At 36.0% G+C, this 15,901-nt stretch overlaps 1 protein-coding gene across 1 annotated transcript in view; it reads left to right on the top strand.

The window, feature by feature from the left end:
- CEP170 (centrosomal protein 170) overlaps positions 1-15,901 on the top strand; it is an 86,024-nt gene that overhangs the window by 19,675 nt on the left and 50,448 nt on the right. Inside the window, exons 3-8 of the mRNA XM_083349945.1 lie at positions 577-721; positions 1,402-1,491; positions 3,242-3,322; positions 4,400-4,456; positions 4,870-5,032; positions 8,240-8,374. Coding sequence (XP_083206071.1) covers positions 617-721; positions 1,402-1,491; positions 3,242-3,322; positions 4,400-4,456; positions 4,870-5,032; positions 8,240-8,374 — 631 coding nt within the window. The 5' untranslated portion in view covers positions 577-616. The remainder of the gene's footprint in view (positions 1-576; positions 722-1,401; positions 1,492-3,241; positions 3,323-4,399; positions 4,457-4,869; positions 5,033-8,239; positions 8,375-15,901) is intronic.

Raw genomic sequence — 15,901 nt, 5'->3', positions numbered from 1 at the left:
CCCAATAACTTTATGAACATAAATTCTATTAATAAATGCTAGCAAATTTAGATAGTTTTAAAATAGTTGTTTATTTAATATACACTCCATTTCTAAAGGAATCATCCATGAACTGTGTCTCAGGAGCACAAAATGCATAGAAGGCTAGCCTTTTAAGATATCTTCACATGGAAAAGCCAGGCAGGCTTCTCTCTAGGCACTGAAAATGCACACCAGGACTGATTGTTTTCTCTTGAAACATTAATTCTTTATATGAAGAAGTTCTTAGGATGGCATGACTTTTGCAGTTTGGATGAAGGGGAAAATAACATCCATTATTTCATTCATAAAAGCAATCATGTTTTAAGAGGGGGATTTTTTGGGTGTGCATTGGAAACAGCGACTAAAAACAGTATGTGACATACAGTATGTAAATAGTGATACATTTCTGCATGAAAAATAATGTCTGCGAAACAAACCTTGATAAACATTTCTGGCACTGGAAAGTGCAAAGATTCCCAACAATTTAAAAACAAATTCCCATTAGGAATTAGAATGTAAGGTCAACCAAAATGTTTTCCCCCTTTCTCATTGCAGGATGACGTAGCCTTGTGAGGATTTATCAGCTAAGCAGAAAATGAGCTTAACATCCTGGTTTTTGGTGAGCAGTGGAGGCACCCGTCATAGACTGCCACGAGAAATGATTTTTGTTGGACGAGATGACTGTGAGCTGATGTTGCAGGTAATTTTATCTCATCTCCAGGCAGTAAATGTCAGAGGTTTGGATGTTATATACTAAACACATACTGCTTTCTGGAGAGTCTATTTTGAACTGTTAAGTAATTTACTTTTCCCTATTTAGCCCCTAGTAATAAAATTGAATTGCACAAATTTTATAGCTCAGACATTGAAAGATTTCTTGCGGCTCCCTCATTTCATTTTTCCCATAAATACCCGAATTAGAAGAATTGAGAAAGTTAGAAAAAAATATAAAATTCTAAAATAGCAATTTTCTTGAATAACTTGAATAACTCTAGGTTTCTATGGAAAAATACAAAGATAAAAGAGAGAGAGAGATTGCAATTAGCTGTATTACTCTTCCGTTCAGGTCTGATCATTCACTTTTACTGGACTTTCTGATAGTCACCCAATAGCTCCTTGCATTATGCAAAAATCTCAAATGCTAAAGCAGTTGAACACACAGTGTTATTTGAACGATTCCATTTGTACTTCATTTTAACGTTGATCCCAGGCTTCTTGCACTTTAACAGCTCTTCACAATGATAGCCTTGTGTATTTTGTAGCTATGTGGTAATTCAGTTTGAACTATCTATTTTTTTTTCTGTAGTGATTACAATTATTAATTTTTGCTACTTCAGATGTATACAGTAATATAGAGGTTATATCTTCTAAATATTTCAGTCACGTAGTGTGGATAAGCAACATGCTGTTATCAATTATGATGCCTCTGCTGATGAACACTTGGTGAAAGATTTAGGCAGTCTAAATGGGGTAAGTTTATTTTGTTTTTATTCAGTCTAGATGGTTCAAAACAACTATTTTTAGCTGTACATGTGTTATGTCAGAGCCACTTTAGTGTAGTGGTGAAGGCACTAGGCTAGAAACCAGGAGAACATGAGTTCTAGTCCTGCCTTAGGCAGAGTCAGCTAGGTGACCTTGGGCCAATCACTCTCAGCTCTGAGAACGAGGCAAGGGAAAACCTTTTCCGAAAACCCTTGCCAAGAAAAGTGCAGGGACTAGTCCAGGCAGTTGCCAGGAGAACATTGACATGAATGCACAAAACAAAATAAATTGCTATGTTGGTATAAGCAAACATGGTGGGTTGTTTTTTTGTTACATTCTGAGAATTACCATAGTTGGGGTGATTTCCAGGTTTTGAGGCTATTTTAGGGGAATTTGAGAGTATGTTTTGAAGATAAAGTTTCACAGACATGTATGAAACTAAAATTGGTAGCCTGTACTGATTACTAACAGATTAAACTTAAAAATAATTTGAAAACTGAGGCTACAGTCAAATACCAGAAAATAATAAGAACACATTAATACACACCCATCAAGTTAAACTTTGAGCCCCATTACAAAACTACTTAGAATAAAATTTCCCTCTCTTCTCCCAACCCCGGCATCCATTGCAAAGCCAAATTGGGGTGGGTAATGAGATGGGGAATAAATGGAAGCCCTGCTGTGTGAGAAGCAGTGCTTTTTTTGTAAAAGAAAAAGGTGCCGGAACTCACACATGTCATACAACCCGCCTTGCCTACCCTACAAGGTTCCATCCAAAAAAGGTGCCGGAACTCCGTTCTGAGCGTTCTATGACAAAAAAAGCCCTGGTGAGAAGATAATGTAGAAATGTATAATGTAAAATGAGGCCTTCACTAACCAATTACATGCCTCACTCTTTGATTCATATTGCAGCTTTCAGTGAAAGCTTCTTCTGCCACTTGGTAATAACAGTTTTAAAATATATTCAGCGAAAAGCTAGAGTGCATGTTTAAAAAAGAAAAACATCTTATAGTTCACCCACCGCATGAGCCGGAATATAATAGATTGAAATTGAAGTGTTCATGACATTTCTGATTTAATAACGAAATTCTGTGGCTTAAACATTTATGGTTTCTTATGAAGCTCATGCTGGTAGAATATTCATTGGTATTACTTTAAATATTGTAAATAAATATGAAGAAAGTGAGGAGGTATTTATTACAGAAGATAATTGACTTTCCTTCAAATGTGCTGATTCTGAGATATACTGAAATGTATTGCAATCATTGAAACATAATTATGAAGTGATGCATGAATTTGGTAAAAGCAAAACTTGTTTGCAAGTATAGAGAGGCATAGTAAACGATGTTGGTGTCAATAAAATTTAAGTATATTTTGTTTTTGTATTCCTATCTCATATTTAAATGGGAGGGGTGTTCATTAATTTTTCCCCATTCTTTGCATAATATTGCTTATCCTAAGATGGAATAGTGTGATGAGTATGTATTGTACTAGTATGTATATTTTTATACATTTTTCTTGTTTTTTAATTAAACAGTCGTATAAATAAATAGATAATCATATGCTGTGCTATGACTTTGTAACCAAAATAAGGAAAACATCAAAGATATATTACTCTAATATTATTTATTAGATTTATACCCTACCTTTCTCTTGAAACTCACCATGGGTTATATGTTTTTCTTTTTTTTTTCAATTTTATCCCAGCAACAACATTCTTGCTTTCTTTTTTCTCCAGACTTTCGTAAATGATGTGCGGATTCCAGAACAGACATACATCATTCTAAAGCTTGATGATAAGCTGAGATTTGGATATGATATCCTTAACATAACAATAACATAACAATAGAAAAAAGTATTTTAATCATACCTAAGATTTTATTTCATTTTAATTTTATGTTCTGAATACTTGTTGATAAAATGACAATAGAAAAGTACAAAATAAAGTTTGTGGATTCTCAAATTAAATTTTATCATTGTAGAAAGAAATAATAAGATATCAGAAATATTTGATTTTTAAAACCTTACTTACATAGCTTTGCTTCTCTGCTTTTCAGAAAGTAAAATGCTCCAAAGTAGGAGTTATCTAGTAATTTAATTGAATACTGAAAAGGGAGAAGCTGACAATTTTTCACTTGCTCAGATTAATTGAAACAAACTAGATATTTTGAGTAAAGTTAATTCAGATAATTCTTATTGCTGTTCTTACATTAGATTAAATACTTATATTTCCATCAAGTTCCTCCATATATATTATATCAAAAACATTTAAAGCACACATGTAGCTTATATTTCAGCTAAATGTTTTGGCATTATGTCCAAATTGACTAATTATAGCATATGATACAATTTGCTTTAAATGGGAAGCCATGTGTTTAATTACAAATTAATTTTCATAATTTTCCAAACTATTGAATGTTAAGCCATGATACTGCTAGCAGCAGGATTAATTTTATGTTTAAAAATATAAATTGTTTTTAGTATGTCTAATGTGACGAGAGAGAGAGAGAGAGAGAGAGAGAGAGAGAGAGAGAGAGAGAGAGAGAGAGAGAGAGAGAGAGAGAGAGAGAGAGAGAACGCTAAGGCCAGTGTATATAAAGAGATCAGTGTAATATTTTATTTGAAAAGTACAGTAACAATAAGCAATATTGTAATTAGGAGAAGAACAGTGTATGTTTGTGTCTGGAAAATTCCTGTTTTTTTCTACCCTTGGACAATGCCATATTTTGTCCCTTGTAAATTATCTTTTCCCCAGAATGCCAAGGAATATGCGTCTTTCCCATCAAGCTCACTAGCATATAGTAGTGATTGTCATTAAAACCTGTACATTAAAATAATTTGAAATTTCTGAAATAGTTGGGACAAGTGTCACTTGTTTCCTTAGCGTGTCCTACATACCAATCTTTTCACTGTAGTCAGAGGAGAGCTGAGAGTGCCTGAAGAAGCACTTAAGGTAAAAAACAACAACAAAGTATAGGTACTTTGTCTCTTGCATTGTGTTGTAGTTAAAGACTGAATCCCATTAAGTGATAGTCCCCTTTTGTATGTGCTGCTATTGCAGTTGCTTTGAATGGAGCAAAGGTTAAATGGGTGTTACTTCCCCACTGAAGCTTGGATTGAATTGCTTAAATTGTAACAGTTTTACATATGTCTCCCAGATGGAAGTGTCAGTTTGTAACTTTTGATGAACACATGAACATTTATATTTAAGTATATTTACTTAAAATGGATCATTTGACAAATGAACTTCTGCATTAGAATTTGAATCAGATATTAATCAATTTTGTTATAGTGTATTAAAACAACATGTTTTTATAGGTCCTAATATTTTCTTGCTTTGTCTGATTGATTTTGTATGCTCTTCAGCATGAGAAGTTTACTAGTCAGCTACAATTATCTCAGAAATCCTCAGAGGTAGACGGGGCAAAACTAAGCAGTGGCAAAACTGCAGAACCAAGAGTACAAGACAGCACTGCTGAAATTCATCACAAAGTGATTGATGCTCTCAAGTCAGAAGAAAAATCAGCAGGTGAGGGAATTAAATAAGTACTATAATCTTTAAAGCATGCTGAATATTTATTTAATTCATTATTTCTGTTTATATATTTGCCCATCACAAACGCAGAAGTAGGTAGCTCACAACAATTAAAAAACAATATAAAAAAACTAAAAATAATATAGTACAAAAACAATGTAAAACTATATTCATTTAATGTGATTCTCTTAACAACTGTGATAAAAATGGACATAAGATCGGGTCTGGTTGCAAGTTGACTTGCTTAATGACTGCAGCATTTAACAAAGAATCCCAACTGTGGCCATAAGTCAAGAATGGCCCATAAACAGCATTCAAGAGTTAACTATGTATGAAAAATAATTTGTAATACTGTCAGCCAATTTATTAAGGACACTTCAGATTCTTGTATTTCTCTGCCACGTTCAGTAATATGTAGTTTATAAAAATACAAGTGTGTTTGAGAATGTTTTGTGATTTTTCTTGCACTTTGAAGTATTGTACTGCTATTTAAAGAAAGATTTATTTATTTATTTATTTTTAATCCCATTTATATCCCGTCCTTCTCCGAAGACTCAGGGCGGCTTACAATTTAAGCACAAACCAATGTGCTTAGCAATAGCCTTCATTCTATGTATATGCCTGCTTATTAGGGCTTTCACCCACCCCCCGCGGCATTTTTACAAAGTCAGCTTATTGCCCCCAACAATCTGGGTCCTCATTTTACCTACCTCGGAAGGATGGAAGGCTGAGTCAACCTTGAGCCTGGTGGGACTCGAACCTGCACTAATTGCAGGCAGCTGGTGTTACTTAAGGAGGCATTAGCCCACTGCTCCACCAAGGCTCCTTAGATGCCTTATGTTCTGAACCAGCCTGCTACCGGCCTTGCAATAAGGCAAACCCCTGTTCAAACAGTAGAGACTGGAGAGCGTCTGAGGCTGAAAAGCGTCTGCCAAGATTTATTACACAAACAACAGAGCAAGAAACAAAACACTGGAACTTGAATCCTCAAACGGAAGGGTTGCTTTCAGCAACCAGCCCTTCCCCAAACACTCCTTTTATTTAGAGTTCAGGGCGTGGTCTCCCTGTGCCTCCTCCCGAGGAGTCCCACAGCCTTTCTCTGCTTGGTCCTGCTCGACTGCCTCCTGCGTCGGGCGTCCTTGAACAGGGCCAGCTGTGGGTCATCATCCTCCGCACTATCGGGCTCACGCAGCTGAGAAGAGGGCCCCGGCTGGGGGCTCTGCGAAGCCTCCAAGCCGTCATCAGCCAGTTCGTCTTCCACACCCTCCTCCTCCCCCTCATCTGAGTCATCCGAGACATCTGAGCCGGCTGCCGGACCCACAGGCTGGCCCTGAGTCACAACACCTTATAGGAACATAAATCGGACAGTGATTCAATAACAGTGTCAGCCTGATAGCCCTTAAAAGTAAGTGCATGAAGCACGAGTATTCTGTGCTAAATTACCAGTTTAGCCTTCTCTCACAGCTAAAGAATTACTTTATCTTCTTTTCTGTAGCTAAGAAATGTATGAGGAAATAAAGGAACCCCTTAGATCAGGCATGTCAAATTGCCGGCCCGTGGGCCGGATACATCATACTGAAACCACGCCCGTCCCATTGTCAGCAATGGGGAAAAAGTCATGATATGTCACGCAACGTCACATGACGTTGCAAGTTTGACATGCCTGCCTTAGATATACCTGGATACCTAAGATAGACTGTATAAGCCTGGCAATTAGACCTATGCAGATAAATACCTCCATCAATTTTTGAGCTATTACGCCTTTTAATATTGATGTGAAAATATGTGGAATAGTTACTGGGATGTTTGATCTATATGTCAATAAATAAAAGGCATGGGACTCAATTTCTTTTTTATTTCCTCAATTCTAAACAATCTCTGGAAAGCCTACACAAATTTTGGGGAGTAGATGGATGAAGACAGCCTGAGACAACCAAAATAAGACAAAGGCAAAGGTTTTTTTCTCCTCCTCTGCTATGTCAAAGATAGTGTGCAACCAGGCTGGGATGGATTTATATTGTCTTTCAAAGATCACACAGGAGAAAATTAGCATACTCTTGGATTCAGTACAGTAAGCAGAAACATGAGTGACATAAAAGTATAGGAGTACTTTTCCATAAGGTTAAACTTGTAAGTAAACTTTCTTGAGGGCCAAACCCTGTCTAAAATATTAATCTTGTCACAATTGCACAGCTACAGCTATAGCTACATTACACTAATATGGCATTGTCTTGCTATTCTGCCTTTGAAGAGGATTCAGAAAAGGAGTATACAAAATGTTTTTGAATTCAAACCAATGTGAAGCTCACCATAGGATGCTTTTGGATTCAAGAGAGTTCAAGTTCAGAATGCTTTGCCCACCATAGTTCAGAATATTGAATTCGTTCAATTTTATTCCGATTCGTCTTGAAATTAAGTGATTGAAACATTTAATACGTATTCTATATCGGTTGTTCTAGTTACTGGTCTGATTCAGCATCCTATTTAATTTCCACAGTGAAACCTTAATTTGTTAGATTGTTCAGGGAGAAGAAATGTTAATTAAACACGAATGCCCATTAAATTCAAAGATTCCCCCTTCCCCTTTTTTACTTTCTCTTCCTGGAGATCATCTGCAGACACTTCTGAAGACACTTGCTGGGGGAACAATAATTACTTTCTTCCACCCATGGTAAAGATTGTCAGAACTTTTTCTCATACTGGACAATGGTAGCAAAAATACTCTCATTCCATATATGCAAATAAACCACTTTTCTAAAATATCATAGTATGCTTCTCTGATTAGATATAAATGTAAACAGAAAATTACACTGTAACAAATCATATTCTGTGAATTGGTATAAATGGTTGCTGTCTATTTCATTACCTTCTATATGTTTGCATTTTTAATGCAAATAAACTTTTGTCCCAGAGCAAATATTTCATCCTGTAACATCCAGCAAGTTGCAATATTAACAGTGTAAAAAAGGAAAACAGGATTTAAAGTTCACTTGAAACTCAAAGCAAATTATTTAAATTGCATTGTCAGCAGTTACAGTATAAGCAAAGATGCAATTTGTATAGTAAACTTTAGATTACACAAAGTCTTAAAGACACCCGAGTGAAAGAGGATTTAAAATACATCTGCGCTTGTAACAGAACTATTTGTACCATATTGTTACATTGGTTGTTTCATAGAAAAATGTTTTTCTGTTTATTTAGATCTTTCTGGAGTGCCTCGCGGTACACCATTATATGGGCAGCCATCTTGGTGGGGTGATGATGAGACTGAAGAGCAGAATGGCTGTAGACAAGGTGTTAAACCTGAAGAGAAAGCACAAGAAATAGTAGTTTTAGGTGAGATTATCCAGACGGTAAATCCTCCTGTAACTTTTCCCCAGGTCCTTTTCACAAGTGATAAGGTTTGTAGTTATTGTATACTACGCTTCTTTCTAAGTTAATAATTTAACAGATCAGTATCTACAGTTAGTTTAAAATGAAAATTCTTGTATATTAGAACAATGCTGGTTCAGAGGAAAGAAAAAAAAGTCAGTATATTGTAGATTATTAATGTCTGTAGTATTCTGATAGCATGCAGGAATGACTTTGGAACACAGCAAGAAGATCCACAACCTAGACAACAATCTGATGATAAGAGGCAGATCAGTCTGCAAGTTGGGGAAAGTATGAGAAGACTTCAGTGAGAGTTAGGTGAGAGAGAAGCAAAAGAAAAAGGGTCTAAAGCAATGTTTTGGCTCCAATTTACAGCTTGATAGATCAAGCTCATTTCAGAGAAATCCAGCATAAATGTTGAAGCATGAAAACAGCTTCAGAGAGGAGCACTTAGAAGATTTGCAGAATAGAAAGCAATATCAGGATTGATATCAAAGGAGAGGTTACAGAAGCATAAAGGCTGGTGTTTTGATGTCTTAAGGCTTTTCTGTATCTCTATGGCAAGTTGCTGTTCAAATACAGCTTCATGCTATTTAGAACAGCCCAATTGCAATCCAGTTAAAATGGTTCTGACTATTTGCAGTGTTTCTATGAAACTGGTTCTAAGTGGAGCTGGCTAGCTCCAGCAGGCTATACATTTTAGATCATTGGCAAAATGAGCATTAAAATATTTAGTTCTATGTGTTTGTCAATGTGCTTACAGATAAAGGATGGGTTATGGTAAAAAGATACCTGTTTATAACCACATAATAGGTGAAGAATTATTAAACATGAAGACTTTGATTCTCTCTTAGCTTGGTTGTTTTCTTACAGATATTTTGTAATCCAGTTAGGTAACATTATCAGTGCTAAAAGAGAGCAGGGTTTGCTCTGATTATAAAAATATAACAAATCAACTGACTTTTCAAAATTTCATTACGTCTATTTGGGATATGTAATCCTTTTTAGAACAAGGATTACATCTAGTGTACCGGTCATATTGCTGGACAAAAGTGAAAATGACTAGCAGAGCTAAATTTGATTTAAGTATAATTTATTAAAATAAATCATTTAATTATATTAAAATAATATAATTAATAAAATAAAATAATTTATTAAAATTAACCAAAATAGTTTACTATTACCCATTTGTTTAATAATTTACCTTTAACAAATAGATCTATTTTTGATAATCTGAAAAATTGAGAGCTACTTTAGCAATCTCTATATAGAGCTGCACATAATTGATTTAAATGTTTATTAAATAAATTTGATCAACCTAGCTATTGAATCAGAAAAAATAAAAAAGGTTAGAAACCCTGAAGATTTAGCATTGCCTACATCTAGATCATAGTTCCCCAATCTTTCGGGGTTGGTGGCCCAGAGCAGAGGGATGGGGAGTGATAGTTCTGTGGGAGGGGTAAATGTGTGTACGCCCATGTGTGCACACATGAACACCCATTGTTCACATGAGCAGGGCCATAAGCACCTGCAATGCTCAAGCGAGAGGGGCCATGAGCACCCGTGATGACGCTCATGGCGATGCTCACATGAGTGGGGCTGTACACATGTGCACACACCGATCAGCCACTCACGTGGCCCAGTGGCCAGTAGGCCACGGCCCACAGGTTGAGAATCTCCGATCTTGATCACCTGAGTATTTTGGAAGCTAACCATGGTTGACTTGGTTAGTAGACAGGGGCTTGTTTTGGACTTGCGGAACTGTTCACCAAATTGACTGAATGTTTTGAAAGAAGATAGTGGGAAACCACTTGTATAATGCCACCAAACTACTCTTGGGAACACATCACAAATTAAGACCCAAATAATCTACTTTTGCATTGAATTAGAATCATTGACCCTACCAGTTTATTTAATGATCTGTCTATGTTGAGCTTGAAAGAAGTTTCAAAGTATCTGAAAATTATGAAAAGCAATTGTCTTTCTAGCAACCTTGAACCTTATCTTGATGCATAAATTTGTACTATAACAATATTTAAAAATATACAGGCTTGCATCAAAAGTTCTTAAATAGATTTAGAAGAGGGAATGATCTCATTAATTGACAAATAGTTACTAGAAAGGAGTCTGAGAACAGGAATGTACAGACTACAGTATATTTCCAATGGATAATTTTTTAAAACAATTTTAACTATTGAAAATAATTTTTATTCTTTCCTACCTAATGAAATGTTGGAAAAAAAAATATGTGAATGGACTGGGAAATTCTCTCAGTGCATTTGAACATAGAGGCAATTATGTGGTGGGTCAAAATGTTCTTTCCTGCTTCTTCCTTGACCCTACGTAGAGCTGCTATTAAGTGGTTGAGAGGAACTCCAGAAACCCTGCTTTTCCTGCTCTCCCCGCCTTATTTCACTTCTAAATTATCTGCAAGTAATGAAGTGACCAAATTTACTCAATACAACAAATTATTTAGGGCAATAAATCAAAACGGGAATATGAAGAGCTCGTGTAGAGCCGTGGTGGCACAGCGGTTAGAATGCAGTTTTGCATGCTGATTCTGCCGATTGCCAGGAGTTTGATCCAAGGTCGGTAAAATGAGGAGCCAGATTGTTGGTGGCAATATGCTGCCTCTGTAAGCCATTTAGAGAGGGCTGTGAAACACTGTGAAGCGGTGTATAAGTCTACGTGCTAGTGCTATTGCTAAGTAGTTGGTGGACATCAACATAGCAAAAGAAGTTCTGTGAAAGCAAGGATGAAATTATTGTTGTATTAGCTGAAAAGAGTCTAACAGTATATATACCCAAGTAGCCAAACGTGAGGTGATGGACCATGGCAGAGTTCTGGCAGCTCGCGATGGAGAAGGAAATGCAAAGCCTGAAACAACTTAAGGTCTTCACCCCCCAGCAACCACCAAAGGAGAGGAAAGTCATTGGCACAAGGTGGGTTTACAAGGCAAAACCACTTGCCAATGGCCTCTACCTGTATAAGGCCCATTTGGTAGCCCAGGGCTTCGCTCAGCGTTATATGGAAGACTACTCGGAGACTTACTCTCCAACCGTCCGGGCAGAGAGCGTCAAGGCCGCCCTCGTGACTGCAGCCGCTCTGGGAGATGTAGAGTGAATGAATGAATGAAACATCAAGCAAAGCACAGTGAAAACAGTGGATTCCATACTGAATTTATTTCAGTCTGAGCCAGTGACAAATACTGTGTGCACTATGATCACCCCATCTATATAATGTGTATGAAGTATGTGTATGGATTGTGCAGAAGGGATCCATTAATGGAAATGAGCAGGAATCTCTGCAAATGCTTCTGCACAATTGCCTTAGCTTTTTTAAAATCAGTATTATCTTTGCCATATGTATATAAACGTTGGGTGAGTGGCAAGTTTTTGGGGAGTGACATTTATTAAAATCTCAGGCAGCATTTCAGTATATCTAATTGTCTTGGAATTAGGCAGTATCAGAATTGAATGAAATAAGTAATTGGCTTCGATAATAAATCAAAATGTTTTTCTTATATTGTTTTTAAAGCAACTTAAAATAGGCTTAACAGCTATACCAGATTAAGCCATATTACCCTCCACATTTCACTGTTTTTAAAAATGGCAATTCATTTGACTAGAAGAGAAAGGATATGGAATGGCATGATTTAATGAGAAGATTGAAATGCTAGATTACTTGCTGCTAAGCCAACTAGATGTAATTAGCTTTAATAGCCTTAAGATAATCAGATTATTTTAGTGTTTTTTTCCACCTGCCACAATTGAAAGCTTTGATGGAAAAGTACTAGTCAGGAGGCACAGTTGACTCTGATCAAATGCAGAAGAAGAATATTTTTGGTAGAATAATATGTTTATTGTATTATAGAACATATTATAAATATTGATGAATAATTTGTTGATAATATTGGGAATATATAATTAAGCCTTTTTTAATTTTCACTTTTAAACTATAGGTAGTCCTAGACGTACGACAATAATTGAGCCCAAAATTTCTGTTGTTAAGTGAGTCATTTGTTAAGTGAGCTTTGCCCCATTTTACGACCTTTCTTTCAACAGTTGATAAGTGAATCACTGCAGTTGTTAAGTTACTAACATGGTTGTGAAATAAATTTGGCTTCCCCTTTGCTTGTCAGAAGGTCTCAAAAGGTGATCATATATCTAGACACTGCCACGGTCATAAATATGAATTAGTTACCGAGCATCTGAATTTTGATCAGGTGATGCTGCAGTGGTCGTAAGTGTGAATAATGCTCATAAGTTACTTTTCAGTTTCATTGTAACTTCGAATGATCACTAAAGGAACTGTTGTAAATTGAAGACTACCTGTATCTCCCTTTTTAATCCCCATTGAATTGTTCAGGCGTTTACTATTTAATGCTCTTGCAAAAAAGAAAAGAAAACAATATGGCAATAAATTTATGTTCAACCCATTAATAGGCTTAAGCTTTCATTTACTGTTGGCAGTTAAATAGGCACTTCATAATCAGGATTTCCCACGTGCTCTGTTCTGAACACTTAAGAGTTCTGGTGGATTTCATCATTCAAGTTCATCATAAATGTATTCACTCAGGCCTTCCCTACAGTTCAAAAAGAATACTGGTGAAATTGAATAAGGTTGCGTAAATTAAATTTTGCCCTTTAGATCTGGAAAATAATTTTGAAATAGCCTATGGAAGGTAAATTAATTCTGTTCCTGGCACATCCTTGTTCACAAATTTTAAACTGGTTTTATTTGACTATTACTTAACTTATTGGGCTTACAGTGATTGCATAGAATATTCTTAAGCAGAGATTTGCAGAACTAAAATAACTCAGTTTTCAAAAATATATAGAAGCAAGTTGACACTGCATGGAAACTGCAAAATACTGTATATGTGCCTCATTTGTTTCTTCTCCTTCTGCTTCATTTTTGTCATTTCTGCAGCTGTCCATTGCACTTTTAGTCTATTATCACAGATCCCCCAACTCTCAGTAATACATTGTTATGAGTATTTAGGCAGGCATGGGAGATCTGTAAAAATCTGGTCCTAGCAGTCAGAAATACTATCATTGGATATAAACCAATAAGTAATGTCAAGCTTTGAAATAAAATTAGAGCTAGATGAAAAACTATAGGACATCAATTATAAATGCAGTCTGTCTTTTCTAAAGGTTCAATTCCTCTGATAGTAAACCCTTTGAAAAGTGTCGGAGATCACAACATTTCATAATGACTAAAGATGTTCTGGATTTTACTACAATTCTGCCATTTAACTGTCTGGGTACTTGCACAGATATTTGACGTTTAAATCAGTATTTCATCTTGTCACTGGTTTTTGTAGATGCTACAGATTCCAAGCTAGTAAATTTTTCCAGACTCAAAAAAGAGTTTGACTTCCTTCATTTTAATATTTATAAATGTGCTTCTGTGGTGCTTGAAAACGGCACAAAGCAATCATCCTGATGTTTTACCTTTATATGTGAATTTGCTATCATGTAACTTCAGTATAAGTATTTGAGGATACTTACCCCATATTGAGCATCCCCAGCAAGTGTGTGTCATCATTTTGTATACATTTGTGTCTTTGTGTGTATATATATCTCTTCTCCTCCAAATGCCAATCCTTACCTAACAAAATTTGTTCCATTCACAAGCATAGGAAAGACGTATGCAGATTCAAGAAAAACCAATCTACATTTATTATTATTTAGCGTATGGCTGGTCACACACAATATTAAAAACATTTCATATTTACAAGTTAAAACAGGTAAAACAGTTAAAAAGAAGCAGTAATAAAACCTAAGAGGAAACCAGAAATAACATTTCAGAATTTGATGTCGAGTTTGGAAATCCAGTCAGTAGCTACTGTTGTTACGCAGGGGAAGTCCTTAAAATCTCCTATTTTCTATTAATGCATTCCCTCACTATATGGGACTTAAAAACCTGGTTGTTCGAATTGTCTGGCCTGGACTGAGGGATTTTAAATTTTAAAGGATTTAATTAAATCATATTAAATTATATTAAATTAATTTAAAAATTTTAATTTCATTGTTATTGTGAATTGTGGGCCTATACTAATTTAATTCCATTTTATTCTCTTTTTGTACTGTTTTAACTGCCCTGTGAACCGCCCTGAGTCCTTCGGGAATAGGGCGGTATATAAATTCAACTAATAAATAAATAAATAAATAAATAAATAAATAAATGTTGGATAGTCTGTCGGGAAGCCCCATAATCACATTGCGCTGAAGATGTCTTCCCCCATTTATACAAAGAATCGGCACACACCCCAATCTACAAAAATACTGTAAGGGAAAGATCTGTGGGGATTCTCAGTCATCCATAGGGTCATGGTTGTCCCAAAGGTGCTTTTCCAAAAGACAACTGAACTTTTGACAACTGGGCAAAGACAGCAATGAGGACTGAAAACACCTGGTGATTCTAGAATGCCAACTGACTCTTGTGGAAGGAAAGGGGGGAAAAATAACAACAAAGCAAGCAAGAGGGAAAATACTTTGAAATATCTTAGAAAAGAACAGGGCTAGTTAGCTATAACACTACTTTAAGACTTGCTGCAGGTTATTCTTCTGAGGTTAACTTGAATGGAAATAACCAAAAATTTTCAGAAGAAATGGGCCAACCAAGCTTAACTAATAAGTAGTTTTCCATAAGCATTTCTCAAAGCTTCTGGTTATTGAAATAACTCTGCAGCTAAGCCTGGATCAGTTCATAGACTTGAAATTATTATTGACGTGCTGAAGGATTTTGGTTAAAAAACGTAAATCTTACATTTTGGAACAGTTTTAATTAATAAAGCCAACCTTTCTAGCTTCATTTTAAGATTTATTTATTTTGAATTTTTTTATCCCACCTTTATTATTTTTATAAACTATGCAGCAAACATTTGTTTCTTTGCCAAATTTAGAAACAGCCTTGGTGGTGTACAATTAAAAATATTAAAACCCTACAAATATATTTCAATAAAAGGCAGTTAAAACAAGGACAGAACAATTAAGATTCAAAAAGGGGGGGGGCCTTCAAGACACTAACCAACCCCAATGTTGCATACTCCTCTACGAGCCTCATATGAGTTGGCAGAACCAGGACTTCAAACTCTTCCAAAAGGCATGGGGAATGGGGACTGCCTCACCTCTGGGGCGTGGGATATTCCAAAGGGCAGGTGTGATGGCAGAGAAGGCTCTCTTCCTGGATCCCACCAGTCGAAATTCTTTAACTGGTAGTGTCTGTAGCATACTTTCTCTGCTTGACTGGGTGGAACAGACTGCTATAATGGAGAGAAGACAGTTCCACAGGTTCTTGGTCCCGTGCCATGTAGGGCTTTAAAGATCCTAACCAATACCTTGGAAGCAAACTGGCAGTGTTACAGGTGCCACTTTGAGGTACCCCAAATTGCTCATGTGCTTATGTTCTGTACCAGCTGGTTACACCACAACACATCTAATATTCTTTCCTCCTCCTGTTTTCCCAAGAACAACAACCCTG

This window comes from Vipera ursinii (assembly GCF_947247035.1).
Source record: "Vipera ursinii genome assembly, chromosome: 1".
NCBI classification, from domain to species: domain Eukaryota; kingdom Metazoa; phylum Chordata; class Lepidosauria; order Squamata; family Viperidae; genus Vipera; species Vipera ursinii.
Note: the sequence above shows the minus strand (reverse complement) of the source record. Positions and strands in the feature narration are given on the sequence as shown.